The following is an 18,489-nucleotide window of genomic DNA, read 5'->3' as shown; positions in this document are numbered from 1 at the left end:
GAAGGGATTTATTGGCAATTAATTGATAGTCTATGTATTCCATTTCAAGAGTGTAGTCCATCATTAGACCGAGGTGATGTAGTCAGAGATCAGTGAGGTGCATCGCAGTTCAACCTGGCCGGTAATTTTGGTGAGGTCTATCCTAAATCCAAGGTTCAGGCAATGGCATATGAAGTATCCCATGTTTTATGGTTGGAGTTAGCATCAGTTCATCTTCTGAAGTCCATCGTAATAGACTGAAGTGATGTTTGGCTGGCACCGGCTGCTATTAGTCATCATCACACAGCGACACATAGCAGTGGAGTGCAACACGAAGCAGGAATGGAGCTGGATCCAGCCGGTTCTGGTGACCTCAGGATAGGAGTCCCGAAGTTGAAACAGGGAAACAAATAAAATAATATTTGCATAGATGCCATTCAATTTATTGCAGAGTTATAGATCATGATCATTGTTTCTGGTTCCAGCAGACCTAACTAAAGCAGCCTAATTGTGAGTTGAAGGATAAATTAGGTGTATGCCTGGCTAAAAAGATGAGTCTTTAGTCTAGACTTAAACTCAGTGAGTGTGTCTGCATCTCGAACAGTGTTAGGGAGACTGTTCCATAGTTTAGGAGCCAAATATGAAAAGGATCTACCTCTTTTTGTGGATTTTTATATTCTAGGATCTATTAACAGACCAGAGTTTTGTGATCGTAATGAACGTGATGGAATATAGCATGGTAGAAGGTCACTTAAGTACTACGGAGCTAGACCATTGAAAGCTTTGTATGTAGTTAACAGAATTTTTAAATTAGTATGAAATTTTTTTAACAGGTAATTTAACAGGTAGCCAATGTAACGATGATAAAATGGGGCTAATATGATCATATTTCTTGGTTCTATTCAGCACTCTGGCAGCTGCATTTTGAACCAATTGAAGTTTATTTATTGAACTTGCTGGTCATCCTCCCAGTAATGCATTACAATAATCTAGTCTTGAGGTTATGAACGCATGAATTAGTTTTTCGGCATCAGTTACAGAGAGCATGTGTCGTAATTTAGCAATATTTCTGAGGTGGAAGAATGCTGTTCTACAAACATTGGAAATTTGATTTTCAAAGGACAGATTGATGTGAGAAATGGTCTGTTACAAATATTTCATTTATTTTGTTTTATAATTGTGATTTAATATGAATAAAGTTCATTCCACTAGTTGTGGACCTGTGCTTTTAATGCGTTTTTTTTATTTATTTTTTTTTTTAATGGAATCCATCCCTGAGCCCTGTTTTCCCAGAGTGTAGGCCATGCTGTATGCTCATAGTTGATCTGTTTTCTGTTAAAGCCTGTGACAAATGATTTAACAGATGTGGAATTGTTTTCTCTATTGATGCTTTCTGGAATGAGGCTTTGAGGGATGGTTAAAATATGGAAGTTCAAATGAGTCACTATCTGTGGGTCAGTTACTCCAGTTAGATGACCAATATGGATCTGTATGTTAGTAATAAGAAACAGGAAATTAGCAAAACTTGATCTGTAAGCCTATTTTAAACAGTGGGGTAAGAGATAAGAGATTAAAAATTTAAACTGGGAAATAAAGTTTTTGTATAAAAAAAATGTCATGATGTATAATGAATGAGAATATGTACGAAAGCTCAGATTTCCTTGCTTCCATTGAAACGCACAAGATCCTCAATGAAACATTCCCAGATCGGGCTAGAATAACATGGATCATCAGGTTTTGCATAAACTTGTGTCCATGATAGCTCGAATGCATGATGTCATTAAAGCAAAGGGGAACATACCAAATACCAAGAAATTCATGTTAATTTTTCAGTTCAGCTTTTCACTGAAATTGTTATGCTGATACTATAATTTGTAAAATTAGAATAATGCAAAATAAAAGCATTTTCACTTGGGGTCTCAGACTTTTGGACCCCACTGTAGTTGTGCCCTGTTAGTGTAGTGCCATCTTCACATAGTACTTTACGTACTTTGATTCTTTGCCATTTAAATGCTTGTATGTTCTTCTCAGTTGTTTATTTTTGGATTTCACAAGAGATCTTCAAAGAACAGACTGTGTGATAAAGGCACGGTTGTGTGCTCAAAGTGTTTTGCTAGTTATATTTCAACCTGTTTTCTTATATTGTTTGTTCCATTTCTACACTCTCTCTCTCTCATCAGAGACAAGCCAAGTACTCGGAGAACAAGCTGAAGTCGATCAAAGCTCGGAACGAATACCTGCTGACGCTCGAAGCTACAAATGCTACAATCTTCAAATATTACATTCACGACTTGTCAGACTTAATAGACGTAAGTACCAGAGGAAAAAAAAGTTGGTGCAGGGATTCTTCATTAGACGAAGAAACTTTGTGTGACAAGTAGAACAGATATAAAAAGAATTTCAAACTGACCTCAAGTCTGCTGGGAAGGCTAAATATGACAAAGACGGCTGCCGTTTTCAACGGTTTGTTGGACGAAGCCTGGCTGAATATGCTTCTTTGTCTACATACCTGCTTTGATCGGAGGGAATGTATAGACTCCAACCGAGAGCTCTGTCAACACTGCATTCAAGTTTAAGCTCTTAAGAATCCAAATGCAGGTGTGTCTGACAGGAATGAGATAGGTTTTTAAAAGTATACTGAGGTTATATTGCGTGCGGTTTTTTTTATTTATTTTTTTATTGCACTTTTTCTCCAAACAAACCTGTTATAAGATGACATTCTATGATGTTATTGTTGAATAGATTTGTCTGAGAGAGAATGATGAGTTTACAGTGGGCAGTTGCCTTCTAAGGGAGCATCCTAACTAAGATATAACCTCACAAGTGATTGATCAAGAATGTTTTACATAGGCAGCTCATTAAGTTTTGGAGTAGAGCTGTAGTCCCCCTAAAACTGGGCACAGTAAGTGCTCAGTGTGTGGAATGGATCGGCCCTCATGGAGAAGAAGCAAAGGTAATAGTGGTGGTTTAGACATGTGGGCAGAGAAATACAGCACCATACCACTGACCCCATATTGAGCTGTGCCAGGATTTCTACTGTGCTATGAAACCATATCCCTTTTGAAAATGTTTTCTATCATTCCAGCTGGCCCAAAGTGATGAAATTTAAGACATTTAAAAAAGAAAGTTGGTGTTTTTCAGTGCCATGTACTGTCAGAGAATTATATACTGTATTTCTCTTAGAGCTGACTCTTGTCCTACTTCCATACTTTTTATATTAAGTTAGCTGTCTGGTTCTTGACGTAGCGAAAACCTTGTATTTAGCATGAAATGAGAGGACGTTACACCTGGCCTAAACACCCACATTTCTGTGAATCACACTGCTTGAAAAACTCTTTTAGATTAACCAGTGTCTGTTATAATGTACTTTCTTTTACATTTCACTCAGCTCAGTGCTGCTCCTTGATCAGTATCGTGCATCCGAGCCTGAATCTTTGTCTTAACCTGTCAGCATTATTTATTTATAAAGTTGAGCATCCAGCAATATTATTTTCATCTACGAAACTAAAGCTTCTCTGCAGGGGGTTGAGAGGAGTGTTTGAGCGATGTGCTTGCATAGTCAGTTTTTTAGATGTTACATTGAAGGAGAAAGAATTTGATCTTGTCTAATTGAAATTTTGTTAAAAAAGACGCAGTGGAACTTTTTCCACTGCGTCTAGTTGCTGCTATCAAATGAATACCTCCACTTGTCTAGGGATAAAATGAAAAGGAATTGAATGATTCTGGCTCTGATTCCATTTCCACTTAAAAGAGCCCATGAAATCAAAATTAGAGTTAATTAGAGTTTATTAGTTTCCTTCCATGTCTATTAGCTTTGAGGCCATCTATTCCTTTTCTAGTGTACTCCTAAAAGTTGACGAAATGTAACTTTTTGCCAATTTTCCCTGTATATTTTGCAGATACACATTTGAAATTGACAATCTTTCACTTCCAGGAAACAGACCAAACATATTAATGACTCATCTTGCACTACACAGATTTTTGTCCAATCAGATGCTCTCTAGAATGAGAATGTTCCACCCATTAAAACCACCTGTATCCTACTAGCAAGTAGCCAATAATGGTCCGTCATAACTAAACCTAGTGGTTATTTAAAAAAAGGGACAAGCCCTTCAATATGTCTTGTTTAAATAGGAAATACATCAACACAGAAAAGAAACCGAGCTTGTCAGACGATTCTGGTTCCTTTAACGATTATTTTAATACTTTTGTGCTTGAGAAAGTATGACTAAATAAGAACCGGTGTTCGCTCTCCTCTGCAATGTGCTGTCTCACCAAAGAGAGAGAGAGATGCAGGAAGAGAGACAGACAGAGATGAGCTGGGACAGCTATTCACTCTCTACCCCGTTTTGTGCTGTCTCACCAGAATTGGAGAAACCTACATCAATGGAGAGACTGAAAGAGTGCCCAAGAAAGAGCTAAAGAGACTGCAAAAAATAATTTGCTTAATCAGTATTTATTTATTTATTTGTCTAAGTTTATTAGGTGCTAATAGTTACAAATCAAAAAGGGAAATGGAAAATGCACACAGCAGTTACGCTCGGTCTCAGGAGGTTAAGAGAGCAAGAAATATGGACACATCACATTGAAGTTCTTCTTTATTCCTCACTCAGAGCCAAAACGAAGTTTGAAACAGCTGAGCAACGACATACTGTTTGCAAACATTTAGACACCGGCCACGCTACAGTGGGAGGTGTTTAGAGAGTTCATATTAACATTTAAACACGAGGACGCTCAAGACTACACGTAAAACATCAACTAATATGACATTTAAATGTGTTATCAATGACTTCATGCTTCATTCTATGAGTAGAATTCACAGAAGATCAGTAAAAGAAGCTGTTTAACTACTCAATGATTTAACGTAATATACATGCACTAGACTAGATAATGTGTAATTTGTAATGTTTACCTTTTGCATTAATGGTGTAAACGCGCTAATACGCTATACACAACCATAATTTACACCATTTACACTGTTATTGTATTTTATGATGACACTGTCACTCAAGGGCGTAGATTTGGCTTGAATATTGGAGGGGTTGCAGCATGAAGGCAAAAGAATGAAGATAGGCCATATCTTTCTTTGGGCAGATGTGTGAATGGCTTTCACTGCAGACGCCACATGAAGCAGCATATAAAACAAAAAAGTGAATGGGCACTTAGAGTATTTGAGTAGGTTTGATTCCTTTTGTAGATTAATTAAACAAAAATAAATCACATGACATGTTCTTACAGATGTAGGTAAGATTGCATCAGCTCGCTAATAACTCTGCACGCCGGTGTGTTCATGTTGACTGATTGTAACTGACTGAAAGGGAATTAGCTGTCACCTCAAAGCAGGTGGAGCTCCAGGTCACACTTATTAATGACGTGAACTAATAGAAGATATTTAGCAGCCGGTACGAAGTTTTCCTGTTCATACTGATGATGAGCTTCTACGAACCACCAAAATGAACTAAAAAACACCTTCTTTTTGGCCAGATTTTCTTCTAATTGACGTCACACCCATTCGTTCTTCGATTTAGTATGAATTATGCTGGGGCCTTAAGTAGTAACTTTTAAGAAGGAACTGAAGGCAGCATATGCAGCATTACCAAGAGAGATTATTTGTCTTTTTTTATGGTGATTAGGGTACAGTAATTAACTAATAGGTGACACTTTTCTGTGCCTCTCTGCCCATATAGTGCTGTGATCTAGGGTACCATTCCTCTCTGAACCGGGCTTTGCGGACATACCTCTCGGCCGAATATAACCTGGAGACATCCCGTCATGAAGGCCTGGACATCATTGAGAACGCCGTGGACAGTCTGGACCCCCGTAGTGACCGGCAGCGTTTCATGGAAATGTACCCTACTGCATTCTGCCCACCTGTGAAATTTGAGTTCCAACCACATATGGGAGATGAGGTCAGATTTAAACAAAGCCATACCACCACGCCCATGTACCTGTACATATGTGTACACACACATATATAGTACAGTGGGATCCAAAAGTCTGAGTAGTGAAAATACTTCTGTTTTGTATTTTAATATACATTTAATACACGTTATGATCTTAACAATTTTTCATTTGAGATTTTTCAAAATTGTGTAACTTTTTTTGTTTATATACAGGTCTTAATTAGAATTTAAGGTTAAAATGAATCCCAGATTTTACAGTGTGGTCTCAGACTTTTAAACCCCACTGTATACACACGCACACATGCAAATCACACAATAGCAACCACACTGACACCCAGTGCGTTGGTTCAGCTGCATCTTAATACTGAGAGGAGGGTCTGCAGGTAGATTTATTTCCTTAACAACCTTTGTCACCTCACATTCCATACCTGAAAGTAGACATTACATTTCATTTTCAGAAAACACAAAAACAGTGATATGCAAGTGCGCCTCCCATGCCGCTGGCCCATCCATTAACCTGAACATTAATCTTGTCTTAGCCTGTGCTGAAGCATATGAGGTCATACAGGATACAGAGTGGAAAAAAGCATGTTAATGAAATTCTGAATTAGATGTGGTCATGATTGCTTCATATCCCTATTTTATTGTTTTGGGAGCATATCATATTGCATTTCTCACCCTCGTGTCGTTTTTTTTTAGAGAGTGTTTATTGGATTAATGCTACCTAATTGGCCATTTTGTCACTGATATCATGTCTGCGCGTGCTTTACAACCTGTTTTTTGTGGTCGTGCCTGCACTCTCGGTCAGTAAAAACAAATGGGGTTTTGCTTTGTAAGGGCCGATTATAATGCGCAAACCAGGTGTTGTTGAAGTTATTTGTTTCAATCTGGGGTGAGATTCCTCCTTTTGGAAACTGTTCTATTATAGTAGATTCTTCAATGGTTGCAGTCATCTTTCTCTTACCTAATTGGATGTTATTAAAAATGACTTTATTTACTTTCTTAATGCACATTCCTGATATTATTTTGCACAATTCATGAGTGCAGATTATTCCAGTGTTTGTCTATGTAATCTTTTATCAAAATGTAATAACTTGCTCTGCCTTTGAAACAAACCCCTCCCCTCTAACCACCTTGCTCCACTTTTCATGATCCTATCAATTTGTAATACTGTATGTAAAATTTTCTGTGCCCTTTTATTCATAATATGTCAGATTATGGAAGTGAAATCGGTTGGAATGGTGTTTCATGTTGATTTCCACTCTCAAAGGTATTGACCAATCTGCAGAGACTGAGAATTAGAGTGGAGCTCTCTTGTAATTTGAGGTCTTGTTTTTTAGGTGTGTCAGATCACGGCCCAACCTCCAATACAGGCCGAACTCCTGCTGAGATTCCAGCAGCTGCAGTCCCGGCTGGCCACTCTCAAGATCGAGAACGAGGAGGTAAGGGACCTTTTTGGTCAAGCGTAGCCAGACCTTTGACTTGCTTCATTAGGTATGATCCACATTGCAGCTTACTCTGGGCCAGAACCGCCTACTTAGACAGGAAGAGACTGTGTAAACGACCTATAAAGAGACCAACCACATTTTGCTTTGTTTTTACGTGTTATTTTGGGTAGTTTTAATAATGGCGATGCTATTCTAATAATGGTGCAAGAAGACATCCCAGGTGTCCTTGAATGCAAAAGTTTTCCAAAGACTCTCCAGGAAATCAGCATACAGCTTTGGGTAAAAAGAGTCTGCTAAATAACAATTCTATCAGATGATGACCACGGCTGAAGAGCATAATTGAATTTGAGTTAGACAAAGTCCAGGAACACGCTTCCCATATCTTCTTATTGCATTTGAGCGAGACAGCTTTGCCGTGTTTGCTTAACTGAGTTGGCAAGAGCTGATCGTGAAAGAGGCTTTGGGAGACTTTCAAGAAATCATTTTTCCCTCCCTGCAGAGTTTTCACTGTCCTCTAGATAACCCCAGTGACGCACAGGCAGGCTTCTCTCAATATCAACATCTCCTTTTTTCTTCTCTTAGACATTGGGTGTCTTTTTCACATTTTATTATCTGTGCCTCCTCCAAGGCTGCAACATTTGAATCAGTAGTTAAAGCACTTGGTCAGGAGGATTGTGGAGTCTTCCATCATTTCTCGCCATTATCGTGTCCATCATAGATGAACGAGTGTCTTAAATCTGGCCTACTCTTCTCTTATCTCGTTCCAGTTATTTCACTGCCCTGTGCAGATTCTTTTCCGCTTTTAACAGAGGGCTGTGAGCAGAGAGAGAGATTCTTTGATACACAGACACAATCAGAATATGGTACTGACTGTGCCTTCAAGTTCACATGATGTAGACCATTTATTATCTCTACAGCACAGATTTAACTTGTGTTGTCATCCACAAAGCCTCAAAGAATGCTTCTGGATATTTTACTTGTTAGTTTTTTAGTTGTTTTTTTTTATAATTCACATTATTCTCAGTTGTGATTCTCATTACAGAATAAAATTACTTAAAGGGATAGTGCACCTAAAAATTAAAATTCTCTCATCATTTACTCATCCTCATGCCATCCCAGATGTGTATGACTTTTTCTCTTCTGGAGAACACAATTGAAGATTTTTTAGAAGAATATCAAAGCTCTGTAGGTCCATACAATGCAAGTTTATGCTAGCCAAAATTTTGACACACCATAAAGCACATAAAGGCATTATAAAAGTAATCCATATGACTTCAGTGTTTAAATCCATATCTTTTGAAGTGATATGATGGGTGTAGGTGAGAAACAGATCAATATATTTGTCCTTTTTTGCTAGAAATTCTTCTCCCTTCCCAGTAGGGTGTGGTATGCATGAAGAATGTGAATCACCAAAAACACAAGAAGAATGTGAAAGTGCAGATTGATTGAGCAGGGAGGAAAATTTATAGTAAAAAAAGGACTTAAATATTGATCTGTTTCTCACCCACACCTATCACATCACTTCTGAACACATAGATTTAAACAATGGAGTCTTATGGATTACTTAAATTCTGACTTATGTGATTTTTGGAGCTTTAAAATTTTGGCACCCATTCACTTGTATTGCATGGACCAAAAGAGCTGAGAAATTCTTCTAAAAATCTTCATTTGAGTTCAGCAGACGAAAGAAAGTCATACACATCTGGGATGGCATAGGGTGAGTAAATGATTAGAGAATTTTAATTTTGGGGTGAACCATTTCTTTTGAATAGTTCAGACCCCCCCTTTTTTTTTTAAAACTACGCTAATGAGAGTTAGATGGAGAAATGTGATTAATTTTCATGAAAATAATGTCACAATGAAATAATTTTTTCTAATTTAATGGTCCTAGAAATAAGATTCTTTTTCAGCGTTAATACTCGCTAAGCTACCCAGGCCCCAAGATTCATTTTCTTTATGCAAAAGCAAATTTTTTATTTGGATAAAATATATACAAAAGTCTAAAAACTTTATGAAACCTTTATTTTACACAATATATTTACTCTAATTTCACACAAAAATCTATGAAGACAGAACATGTGCATTATCCATTGACAAGGCTTCGGGAGCCAGATTTAGGAACTGACATAAGAAGGAAGTATCCTTGAGTATCAGCCAAACAGCATGGTTATATGCCAATACTGATAATCTCCATATATCGCACGGTTAATTGCCCTGATGGAGATATTGGTTTATGACTAGTATAGTCCATTGTTACGTAGAATACAAAGCATATGAATGATGAGTGTTTACAGTGACTGGACTACTTACCTGGATGAAAGGAAGGGGAAGCACAAGACAAGTGGATATGAGGTCAGGGCACTTCCTGGTTCAAACATGTGACATCAACCTCAAGGTCTGTTTAAGAGCCTCACAGGATACAGAATACAGTATTGATACACACCAAAGTCAGGTTTTTTGTGCAGCTGTTTCCTTGAACCTTCACTGCATTAGAGGACAAAAGAAATTAACTGATGAATACTTTATGCTTTATACTAATACAGCTATAAAGCACTCATCCTGGTAGGCTTTGCCTTGTGCGTCAAACACACCTTTACCGCACACACAGAGGAAGGAAAAAGTCTGTCTTTGCAATCTCATCCTTTCATTTCTCTTCAGAAATTATCCAGCTGTCATCCCCTCCATTTTCCATTTCTCCTCTAGAGCTCATAATTGAATAATGTAAATAGAGATTAGGATGAGATTGGAGTTGTCGGAGGAGAATTGACAGTGTTATCTCTATCTTTCTCTTGTTCTCCCTTATCTCTCTCTCCTATTCTCCCTCCCTCCTCTCCTTCTCCAATGAAAATTCTGTTTTCATCAGACACTAAAACCCTACTAAGTCATTGCACAGTTCGCTGTAGGAAGTGTCTGTTTGTTTTGCTGCAGAAAAACCTCTGGGAGGCACATCAAAAGCTTTTGTGAAAGCTTTGTGAATCACTGATTGTATGATTGCGGCCTTCTCTGCTGCCTTTGTACTGATTATCGGGCCCTTCTTTTAGTGCTAATACTTGATTGACACAACACTGCAGATGTGCTAAAACATCTTTTTGCAGTGCCTTTTATTACCCTGAGTAGCTTCTGAATTTGATTTTACAATTATTACATTTATGGATTTGGTCGACATGTTTATCCATAGTAAATCGCAGTGCATTTGATAATACTTTATTTTTATTTTTATATGTGTATCACTATGTGTGTTGTTTGGAAATCTCACCCAAGACCTAGGCGTTGCTAGCACCATGCTCGACCAGTTGAGCTATGGAAACACCGATCAGCTGGCCCAGATGGAATCTGCACACTTTTTTGGTGTTTTCTGCACTGTTTTTTTTTTTAAAATCTGTGGATTTCTGCTTAAATCTATGAATATCTGCAGAGTTTTCTGCAGAATTTTGCATATACAGATTCTGTACGGGCCTGCCGATCGGTTTACAGATAAAGTGGTCACAGCAAATTGGTGTACCGAATAATAATTTAATTGGTTTCATTAATAAGTCATGAACAATCATTATGTAACACTTATCTGCTAAGTAGCTAATGTACATTACAGTATGAATTTATACAGTATATGGAAGCATAGGAAAGAATTAAAGACATGACATTTCATTAAAGCATTATTTTACTCAGCAAGTTCATGATGGTGCTGCAGATGGCAGCCTTTGTGTGGAGCTCTCCAATTATTTTGTTGTTTTTGTTTGTTTGTCCTGTGTTTAGTAATTTTTTCCAATCAGTTTTACCAGGGACGAACTGCTGAACATTCAGCAGCACATACCAGACAATCTTTTCCTGGTTTTGGACTATTCTGACATTTTGCTGGACATTTTAGTCGGGGGCGCAGCTGTGTTGTTAAGCACGCTATGGGATGCAAGCGAGGGAAGTGAGTTGGCGCGCAGGTCAAGCTCCGACAGCATGGCTTTCGAACAGCGCTGTACAGAATTCATCTAGCGAATCTCCGCTCTCTTCCTAACAAAACGGACAAACTACATCTCACCCATACAAGCAAGGACTTTTCAAACTCTGCTGCCTTGTGCAAACCTGGCTGAATGAAGCCATTCCGGCACGCTCTATCAACTGTTAGCCTTTTTACTCACCACAGGAGTTTTCCTTGTTTATTCTGGTGAGTGTTTATATTCCTCCACAAGCGTGTGCGAGCGCAGTGCTGCAACAGCTGGCTGATGAGATCACAGACATGGAACAACAGTACCCGGACTCACTCAGTATTATTCTGGGAGATTTTAACAAAGCAAATCTCACCCGTGAACTGCCAAAATACAGACAACACATTACATGCCCCACCAATTACAGAAATACATTGGATCATTGCTACACAACAATAAAGGATGCATATCGCTTTGTCCCTAGAGCAGCTTTGGGACTCTCTGATCACTGTCTGGTTCATCATCTTCCAACCTACAGGCAGAAACTAAATTCTGCTAAACCTGTAGTAAAGACTGTCAAGTGATGGACAAATGAAGCAGAGCTGGAACTAAAAGCTTTGACTGCACTGATTGGAGTGTATTTGAGGCTGCAGACACCAATCTGGATGAGCTCACAGATACTGTGACATCATATATCAGTTTCTGTGAGGATATGTGCATTCCTACTAGGACTTATTAACATACAACAATGACAAACCATGGTTTACAGCAAAACTCAGGCAGCTTCATCAGGCCAATGAGGATGCTTACAGAAGTGGGGATAAAATCTTGTACAGTCAGGCCAAAAACACACTGAATAAGGAAATCAGAGTGGCTAAAAGAAGCTACTCTGATTTCAGCTAACTACCCTGCATCAGTGTGGAGAGGCCTAAAAGAATTTACTAACTTCAAGACACCATCCCCCAACACTGTAGGGAACCAACAACTGGCTGACGACTTGAATGTGTTTTACTGTAGATTTGAAAGGCCCAGTCTCACACCCTACACCCGCTCTGACCTTCACTTCACACAAACATCAACAACCCCTGCAACCCCCCTCCTCCCCCCTCCTGCTATTCAACCTGCATTTAAGATCTGTGAAGAGGAGGTGTGCCATGTCTTCTGGAAAAAAAGACTAGGAAAGCACAGGGCTCAGATGGTGTTTCACCCACATGTCTAAAATCCTGTGCTGACCAGCTGGCCCCTATCTTCACACAGACTTTCAATAGATCACTGGAGCAGTGTGAAGTTCCCTGCTGCTTCAAACACTACACCATCATTCCTGTCCCAAAGAAACCCAAAATTACAGGACTTAATGACTACAGACCCGTCGCTCTGACGTCTGTGGTCATCAAGCCATTTGAGAGACTGGTGTTAGCCCACCTGAAGGACATCACTGGACCCTTTCTAGATCCCCTCCAATTTGCTTATTGAGCAAACAGGTCTGTGGATGATGCAGTCAACATGGGATTACATCATATCCTCCAACGTCTGGACAGACCAGGGACATATGCAAGGATCCTTTTTATGGACTTCAGTTCAGCTTTCAACACCATCATCCCAGCTATTCTCAGGACTAAATTACACCAAATCTCTGTTTCCGCATCTATCTGTCAGTGGATCACCAGCTTTCTGACGGACAGGCAGCAGCTAGTGAGATAGGGGAAATTCATTTCCAGCACATGTACGATCAGCACTGGTGCCCCCCAGGGATAAATGCTCTCCCCACTACTCTTCTCCCTGTATACCAATGACTGCACCGCCAAGGACCCCTCTGTCAAGCTCCTGAAGTTTGCAGATGACACTACTGTTATCGGCCTCATCCAAGATGACGATGAGTCTGCATACAGAAGGGAGGTTGAACGGCTGGCTTACTGGTGCAGTCAAAACAACCTGGAGCTGAACATGCTCAAAACAGTGGAGATGATTGTGGACTTTAGGAGGAACACCCCAACATTGACTCCTCTCACCATTCTAAACAGCACTGTGGCAGCACTGGAGTCATTCAGGTTCCTGGGCACTATCATCTCACAGGACCTGAAGTGGGAGACACACATTGACTCTGCAGAGGTTGTACTTCCTTCGCCAGCTGAGAAAGTTCAACCTACCACAGGCACTGCTGATACAGTTCTACTCAGCAGTCATTGAGTCTCTGCTCTTCAATAACTGTCTGGTTTGGTTCAGCTATGAAATCGGACATCAGAAGACCACAATGGACGGTTCATACTGCTGAGAGGATTATTGGTTGCCCCCTGACCTCTCTACAAGAACTGTACACTTCCGGAGTAAAAATAGGGCTGGAAAAATCACTCTGGACCCCACTCACCCAGCCTACTACCTTTTTGAACAGTTGACTTCTGGACGGCACTACAGAGCACTGAGAACCAGAACCGACAAGCACAGGAACAGTTTTTTTCCCTCAGGCTATCCATCTCGTGAACAGTTGAAACTGCCCCATTGAGCAATAATTATGTGCAATACACAGCTTAGTCTATTTATATTTATCCAACATACCCTACCTCTTCTGCCATACTTTCCCTTGCATCTGTATATAACAGATTTGTATTTGTACATACGTATATATACATTTGTGCCCAAAAGTTTGCATACCCTGACAGAAATTGTGAAATATTGCCATTGATTTTGAAAATATGACTGATCATGCAAAAAAACTTTTTTTTAAGTTTGAATTCTTTTATTTTAAGGATAGTGATCATATGAAGCCATTTATTATCACATAGTTGTTTGGCTCCTTTTTAAATCATAATGATAACAGAAATCACCCAAATGGCCCTGATCAAAATTTAAATACCCTTGAATGTTTGGCCTTGTTACAGACACACAAGGTGACACACACAGGTTTAAATGGCAATTAAAGGTTAATTTCCCACACCTGTGGCTTTTTAAATTGCAATTAGTGTCTGTGTATAAATAGTCAATGAGTTTGTTAGCTCTCACGTGGATGCACTGAGTAGGCTAGATACTGAGCCATGGGGAGCAGAAAAGAACTGTCAAAAGACCTGCGTAACAAGGTAATGGAACTATATAAAGATGGAAAAGGATATAAAAAGATATCCAAAGCCTTGCAAATGCCAGTCAGTACTGTTCAATCACTTAAGAAGTGGAAAATTTGGGGATCTCTTGATACCAAGCCAAGGTTAGGTAGACCAAGAAAGATTTCAGCCACAACTGCCAGAAAAATTGTTCGGGATACAAAGAAAAACCCACAGGTAACCTCAGGAGAAATACAGGCTGCTCTGGAAAAAGATGGTGTAGTTGTTTCAAGGAGCACAATACAACGATACTTGAACAAAAATGAGCTGCATGGTCGAGTTGCCAGAAAGAAGCCTTTACTGCGCCAATGCCACAAAAAAAGCCCGATTACAATATGCCCGACAACACCTTGACACGCCTCACAGCTTCTGGCACACTGTAATTTGGAGTGACGAGACCAAAATAGAGCTTTATGGTCACAACCATAAGCGCTATGTTTGGAGAGGGGTCAGCAAGGCCTATAGTGAAAAGAATACCATCCCCACTTTGAAGCTTGGTGGTTCACTGATGTTTTGGGGGTGTGTGAGCTGTAAAGGCATGGGGAATCTTGTGAAAATTGATGGCAAGATGAATGCAGCATGTTATCAGAAAATACTAGCAGACAATTTGCATTCTTCTGCACAAAAGCTGCGCATGGGACGCTCTTGGACTGTCCAGCACGACAATGAACCTAAGCACAAGGCCAAGTTGACCCTCCAGTGGTTACAGCAGAAAAAGGTGAAGGTTCTGGAGTGGCCATTACAGTCTCCTGACCTTAATATCATCGAGCCACTCTGGGGAGATCTCAAACGTGTGGTTCATGCAAGATGACCAAAGACTTTGCATGACCTGGAGGCATTTTGCCAAGACAAATGGGCAGCTATACCACCTGCAAGAATTTGGGGCCTCATAGACAACTATTACAAAAGACTGCACGCTGTCATTGATGCTAAAGGGGGCAATACACAGTATTAAGAACTAAGGGTATGCAGACTTTTGAACAGGGGTCATTTAATTTTTTTCTTTGTTGCCATGTTTTTTTTTTTTTATGATTGTGCCGTTCTGTTATAACCTACAGTTGAATATGAATCCCATAAGAAATAAAAGAAATGTGTTTTGCCTGCTCACTCATGTTTTCTTTAAAAATGGTACATATATTTCCAATTCTCCAAGGGTATGGAAACTGTATATAAAACTTGTGTATTATTTGATCTGTAAAGTTGTTTAAATCGTTATTTTTACAGTTGTTTTAGAGTTTCAGTGTTTGCGGCGTTACATCATGGCAACAAATTTGTAAAATTGGATAGAACTTTAAACAGAAAACATTAAGCGATTTTATCACACTAAACTCATGTTAATATGCATAATGAAGTATTTTGAAATATGGAGTATTTATTGTTTACTGATTGGCCCCATTCACTTCCATTGTAAGTGCCTCACTGTAACCCATGTTATCAACATGCTGTCAACTGAGTTTAACTTGTAATGAACCCAGAATATTCATTTAACAAAAGTTATGATGCCAGTATTGTCTTTACAGAATTTGAAAAGTCTATGACAATAATTTTGATTGATGCCTTTAGCATTTTTAATGTTTCACATTTTATGTTTTAAACAACACACCTTGAAGGTAGAACTTGCATTTGATGAATTTATTCAGCTGAAGTATGTTAGTTACAAAAAAAAAAAAAAAAAAAAAAAAATGGTTCTAATTTGACAAATGTCTCAAATTAAATGAATATTTATTTTACACAATATATTATTTATAGAAAATGTGCATTGTCCTTTCACAAAGCTTTTTCTTATTATATTTTTTTGCAACTTTATCTTTAGTATCTTTATCTTTAGTAAGCTTATCTCTAGTATTTGTGTCTTTGCACACCTGCGGTTTAAAAAAATATCACTGGAGGGTCTGGGCTCTTAGCAATATTAGTGTTATTAAAAAAAAAATCCCTCTTGTTTTCACAAAGTCATTTCATTTGACTGCTTTGATGTGTTTAAAACCGAGCAATTTCCCTTCCCCCTCTTCCCACCTGCTTTTGTTATGGCTCAACTGAGGTTCACTTTCCCAGTAAACCACATCCGACAGACAGGTGCGGCACATCATCTACAAAAACCTACAAAAAGGCAGGAGACAATCTTAAACCTGTGATCAGCTCTTAAATGGCTTAAATTGACTTAAATGTCATGCACCATTGATTTGAGGGATGATTCAATCCGACCCAACGGGACAATGAGAGATACAAGCTCACTGTGTGTGATGAAACTGCCAAGGTTTTATGTGGCATGATACTTCATGATGGTAGTCACTGGGTGTCTGTGACACGTTGTGTTTCTGTTTGTGTGTGTGTGTGTGTTAGTGTTTTTTTTAGCCAGAGGGCAAGAAGATTGCAGTGTTCTCACAAACCGAATAAGCTCTGCTCTTTTTCCAAATGGGGTGGGTGTGTGTGTGTGTGTGTGTGTGTGAAAGAGAGAGAGAGAGAGAGAGTGAGAGAGACAGTGGGAAGATGTTAGCGTGAGAGAAAAATTGCTCTTGCACACTGAGCATGTTCTTTCAGCTGGTGAACAAATACATCCACTAAGCAATTGCACAAGCTTTCAGCATTGTTTCCCCATCATTTTTCTCCTCACCATTTTGTGCGTTTAAATTATTATATGCTGATTAATATGTTTTAATTAGGGCCCTCAATTGATTCAAAATGGTAATCCCAATTAATTATTCATTAATTAATATAATTTATTAATCAGATTTATTACAGATTTATTTTCAGCATGTAATTCTGAAAAACACGTTACATTGACATCACTAATAAGAGTCGTTTTTCATAATAGTACTCCAGATCTTCAGGTAACCCATAGAGTTGTGTCATTGCTGAACTCCAAAGCTCATAATGCTGGGATATAGGGCCACAGTCCCAGACATTTATAATTTTAAGATAATGTTGCATGTCTGGCACTGAAAAGCTCCAGAAAGGAACCCTCAAGGCCTTTAAATGAATGATGCTCCCCTTTGGCCACCCTCCTCTCCATAAATTGATTTCTTTGGTCTGGTGTCTTGCTCAAGGCTTGCTATTAGTCATAGTGCACATGTCAGGTATGGATGGTCAGGGTGAAATTTTTCTCCCTGTGTGCTTATTGTTTATCTAAAAAAAATATATATATATATACTATATATACTATATACTTATACTGAAAGCCCAGTATTCCTGAAATATTCTGAAATGAGGTTGTATGGCATTATACAAAGTGTAAGGGGGAGGCCACCCAATGATCCAAGGACGGTATCCAATGGTGTGGTTTGCGCGTCTTGTCTTATCGTGCGCAACATTACATAACACTTTGATTATTTGATTTGAGTTCCATGTTTTATTAATCTTATCATTAATTTTTTTCTTTATTTCATCTGACTCCAATTATGAAAAATCTCATTGATGTATCTATGCTCTGAATTTAAGTTTTGTATCTTATTATTTTTAATAATTCTTTCTTCTAGACTGCATTTGTTATTTCAATGTTATTTGAGTCCTGTGCCGGCTGGACGCAGGTCCTTTATCTACAAATTCATCAGTTTCAGATATTAGTAAGTTTTAGACTAAGTCCTTATAGGTTCTCGGCTTTATCCGTTTAGTCTGATTTGGCTAAGTTCATATAGATTCTCGACTCACCGTTTAGCCCCAGTCAATTAAGTTCTTTTTTACAGATTCTCGGTCCTACTCTTAGTATTTCCATTTAATTCTACTTGGCTAAGTTCTATTATAGATTCTCGGTTCGCCGTTTAGCCTTTTAGTATATACTTAACTAATAGGTTACTTCTGAAGTAGCTTAGTTAAGCCAACTCTGACCATAGATTTGTAGTTAATAAGAAATATACTAGAAAAGAGTCCCTCAGAATGAATCATAATAACAATTTATTTTACCAGGTAATTGTGATACATTCAAACAATCCAATTAAAATAATAAATCAAACTCAAAGCTATCAGTGAACCAAACATAATAATATGATTAAAGTTGCATTCCATTCAAACATTTACCAAACATAAGAAATAAGATTTGCATACCTGGTAGATAAAACTACACACAATGTTTTCTGTGTTTGTCATCTGGCTACAGAGACCCTGAGCTCCTCTGAGCTGCCATCCTTCCTTAAGTACCAAAACGATTCTATTGTTA

General features: G+C 38.6%; 1 protein-coding gene across 2 annotated transcripts in view; it reads left to right on the top strand.

Annotated features, from left to right (window-relative positions):
- The window catches only part of LOC127417281 (SLIT-ROBO Rho GTPase-activating protein 1-like), a 153,270-nt gene that overhangs the window by 79,779 nt on the left and 55,002 nt on the right, over positions 1-18,489 (top strand). For both annotated transcript variants that reach the window (XM_051657183.1, XM_051657185.1), the window contains exons 6-8: positions 2,160-2,288; positions 5,667-5,888; positions 7,223-7,324. In XM_051657183.1, coding sequence (XP_051513143.1) covers positions 2,160-2,288; positions 5,667-5,888; positions 7,223-7,324 — 453 coding nt within the window. The remainder of the gene's footprint in view (positions 1-2,159; positions 2,289-5,666; positions 5,889-7,222; positions 7,325-18,489) is intronic.

This window comes from Myxocyprinus asiaticus, chromosome 26, assembly GCF_019703515.2.
Source record: "Myxocyprinus asiaticus isolate MX2 ecotype Aquarium Trade chromosome 26, UBuf_Myxa_2, whole genome shotgun sequence".
Classification (NCBI taxonomy): Eukaryota; Metazoa; Chordata; class Actinopteri; order Cypriniformes; family Catostomidae; genus Myxocyprinus; species Myxocyprinus asiaticus.
Note: the sequence above shows the minus strand (reverse complement) of the source record. Positions and strands in the feature narration are given on the sequence as shown.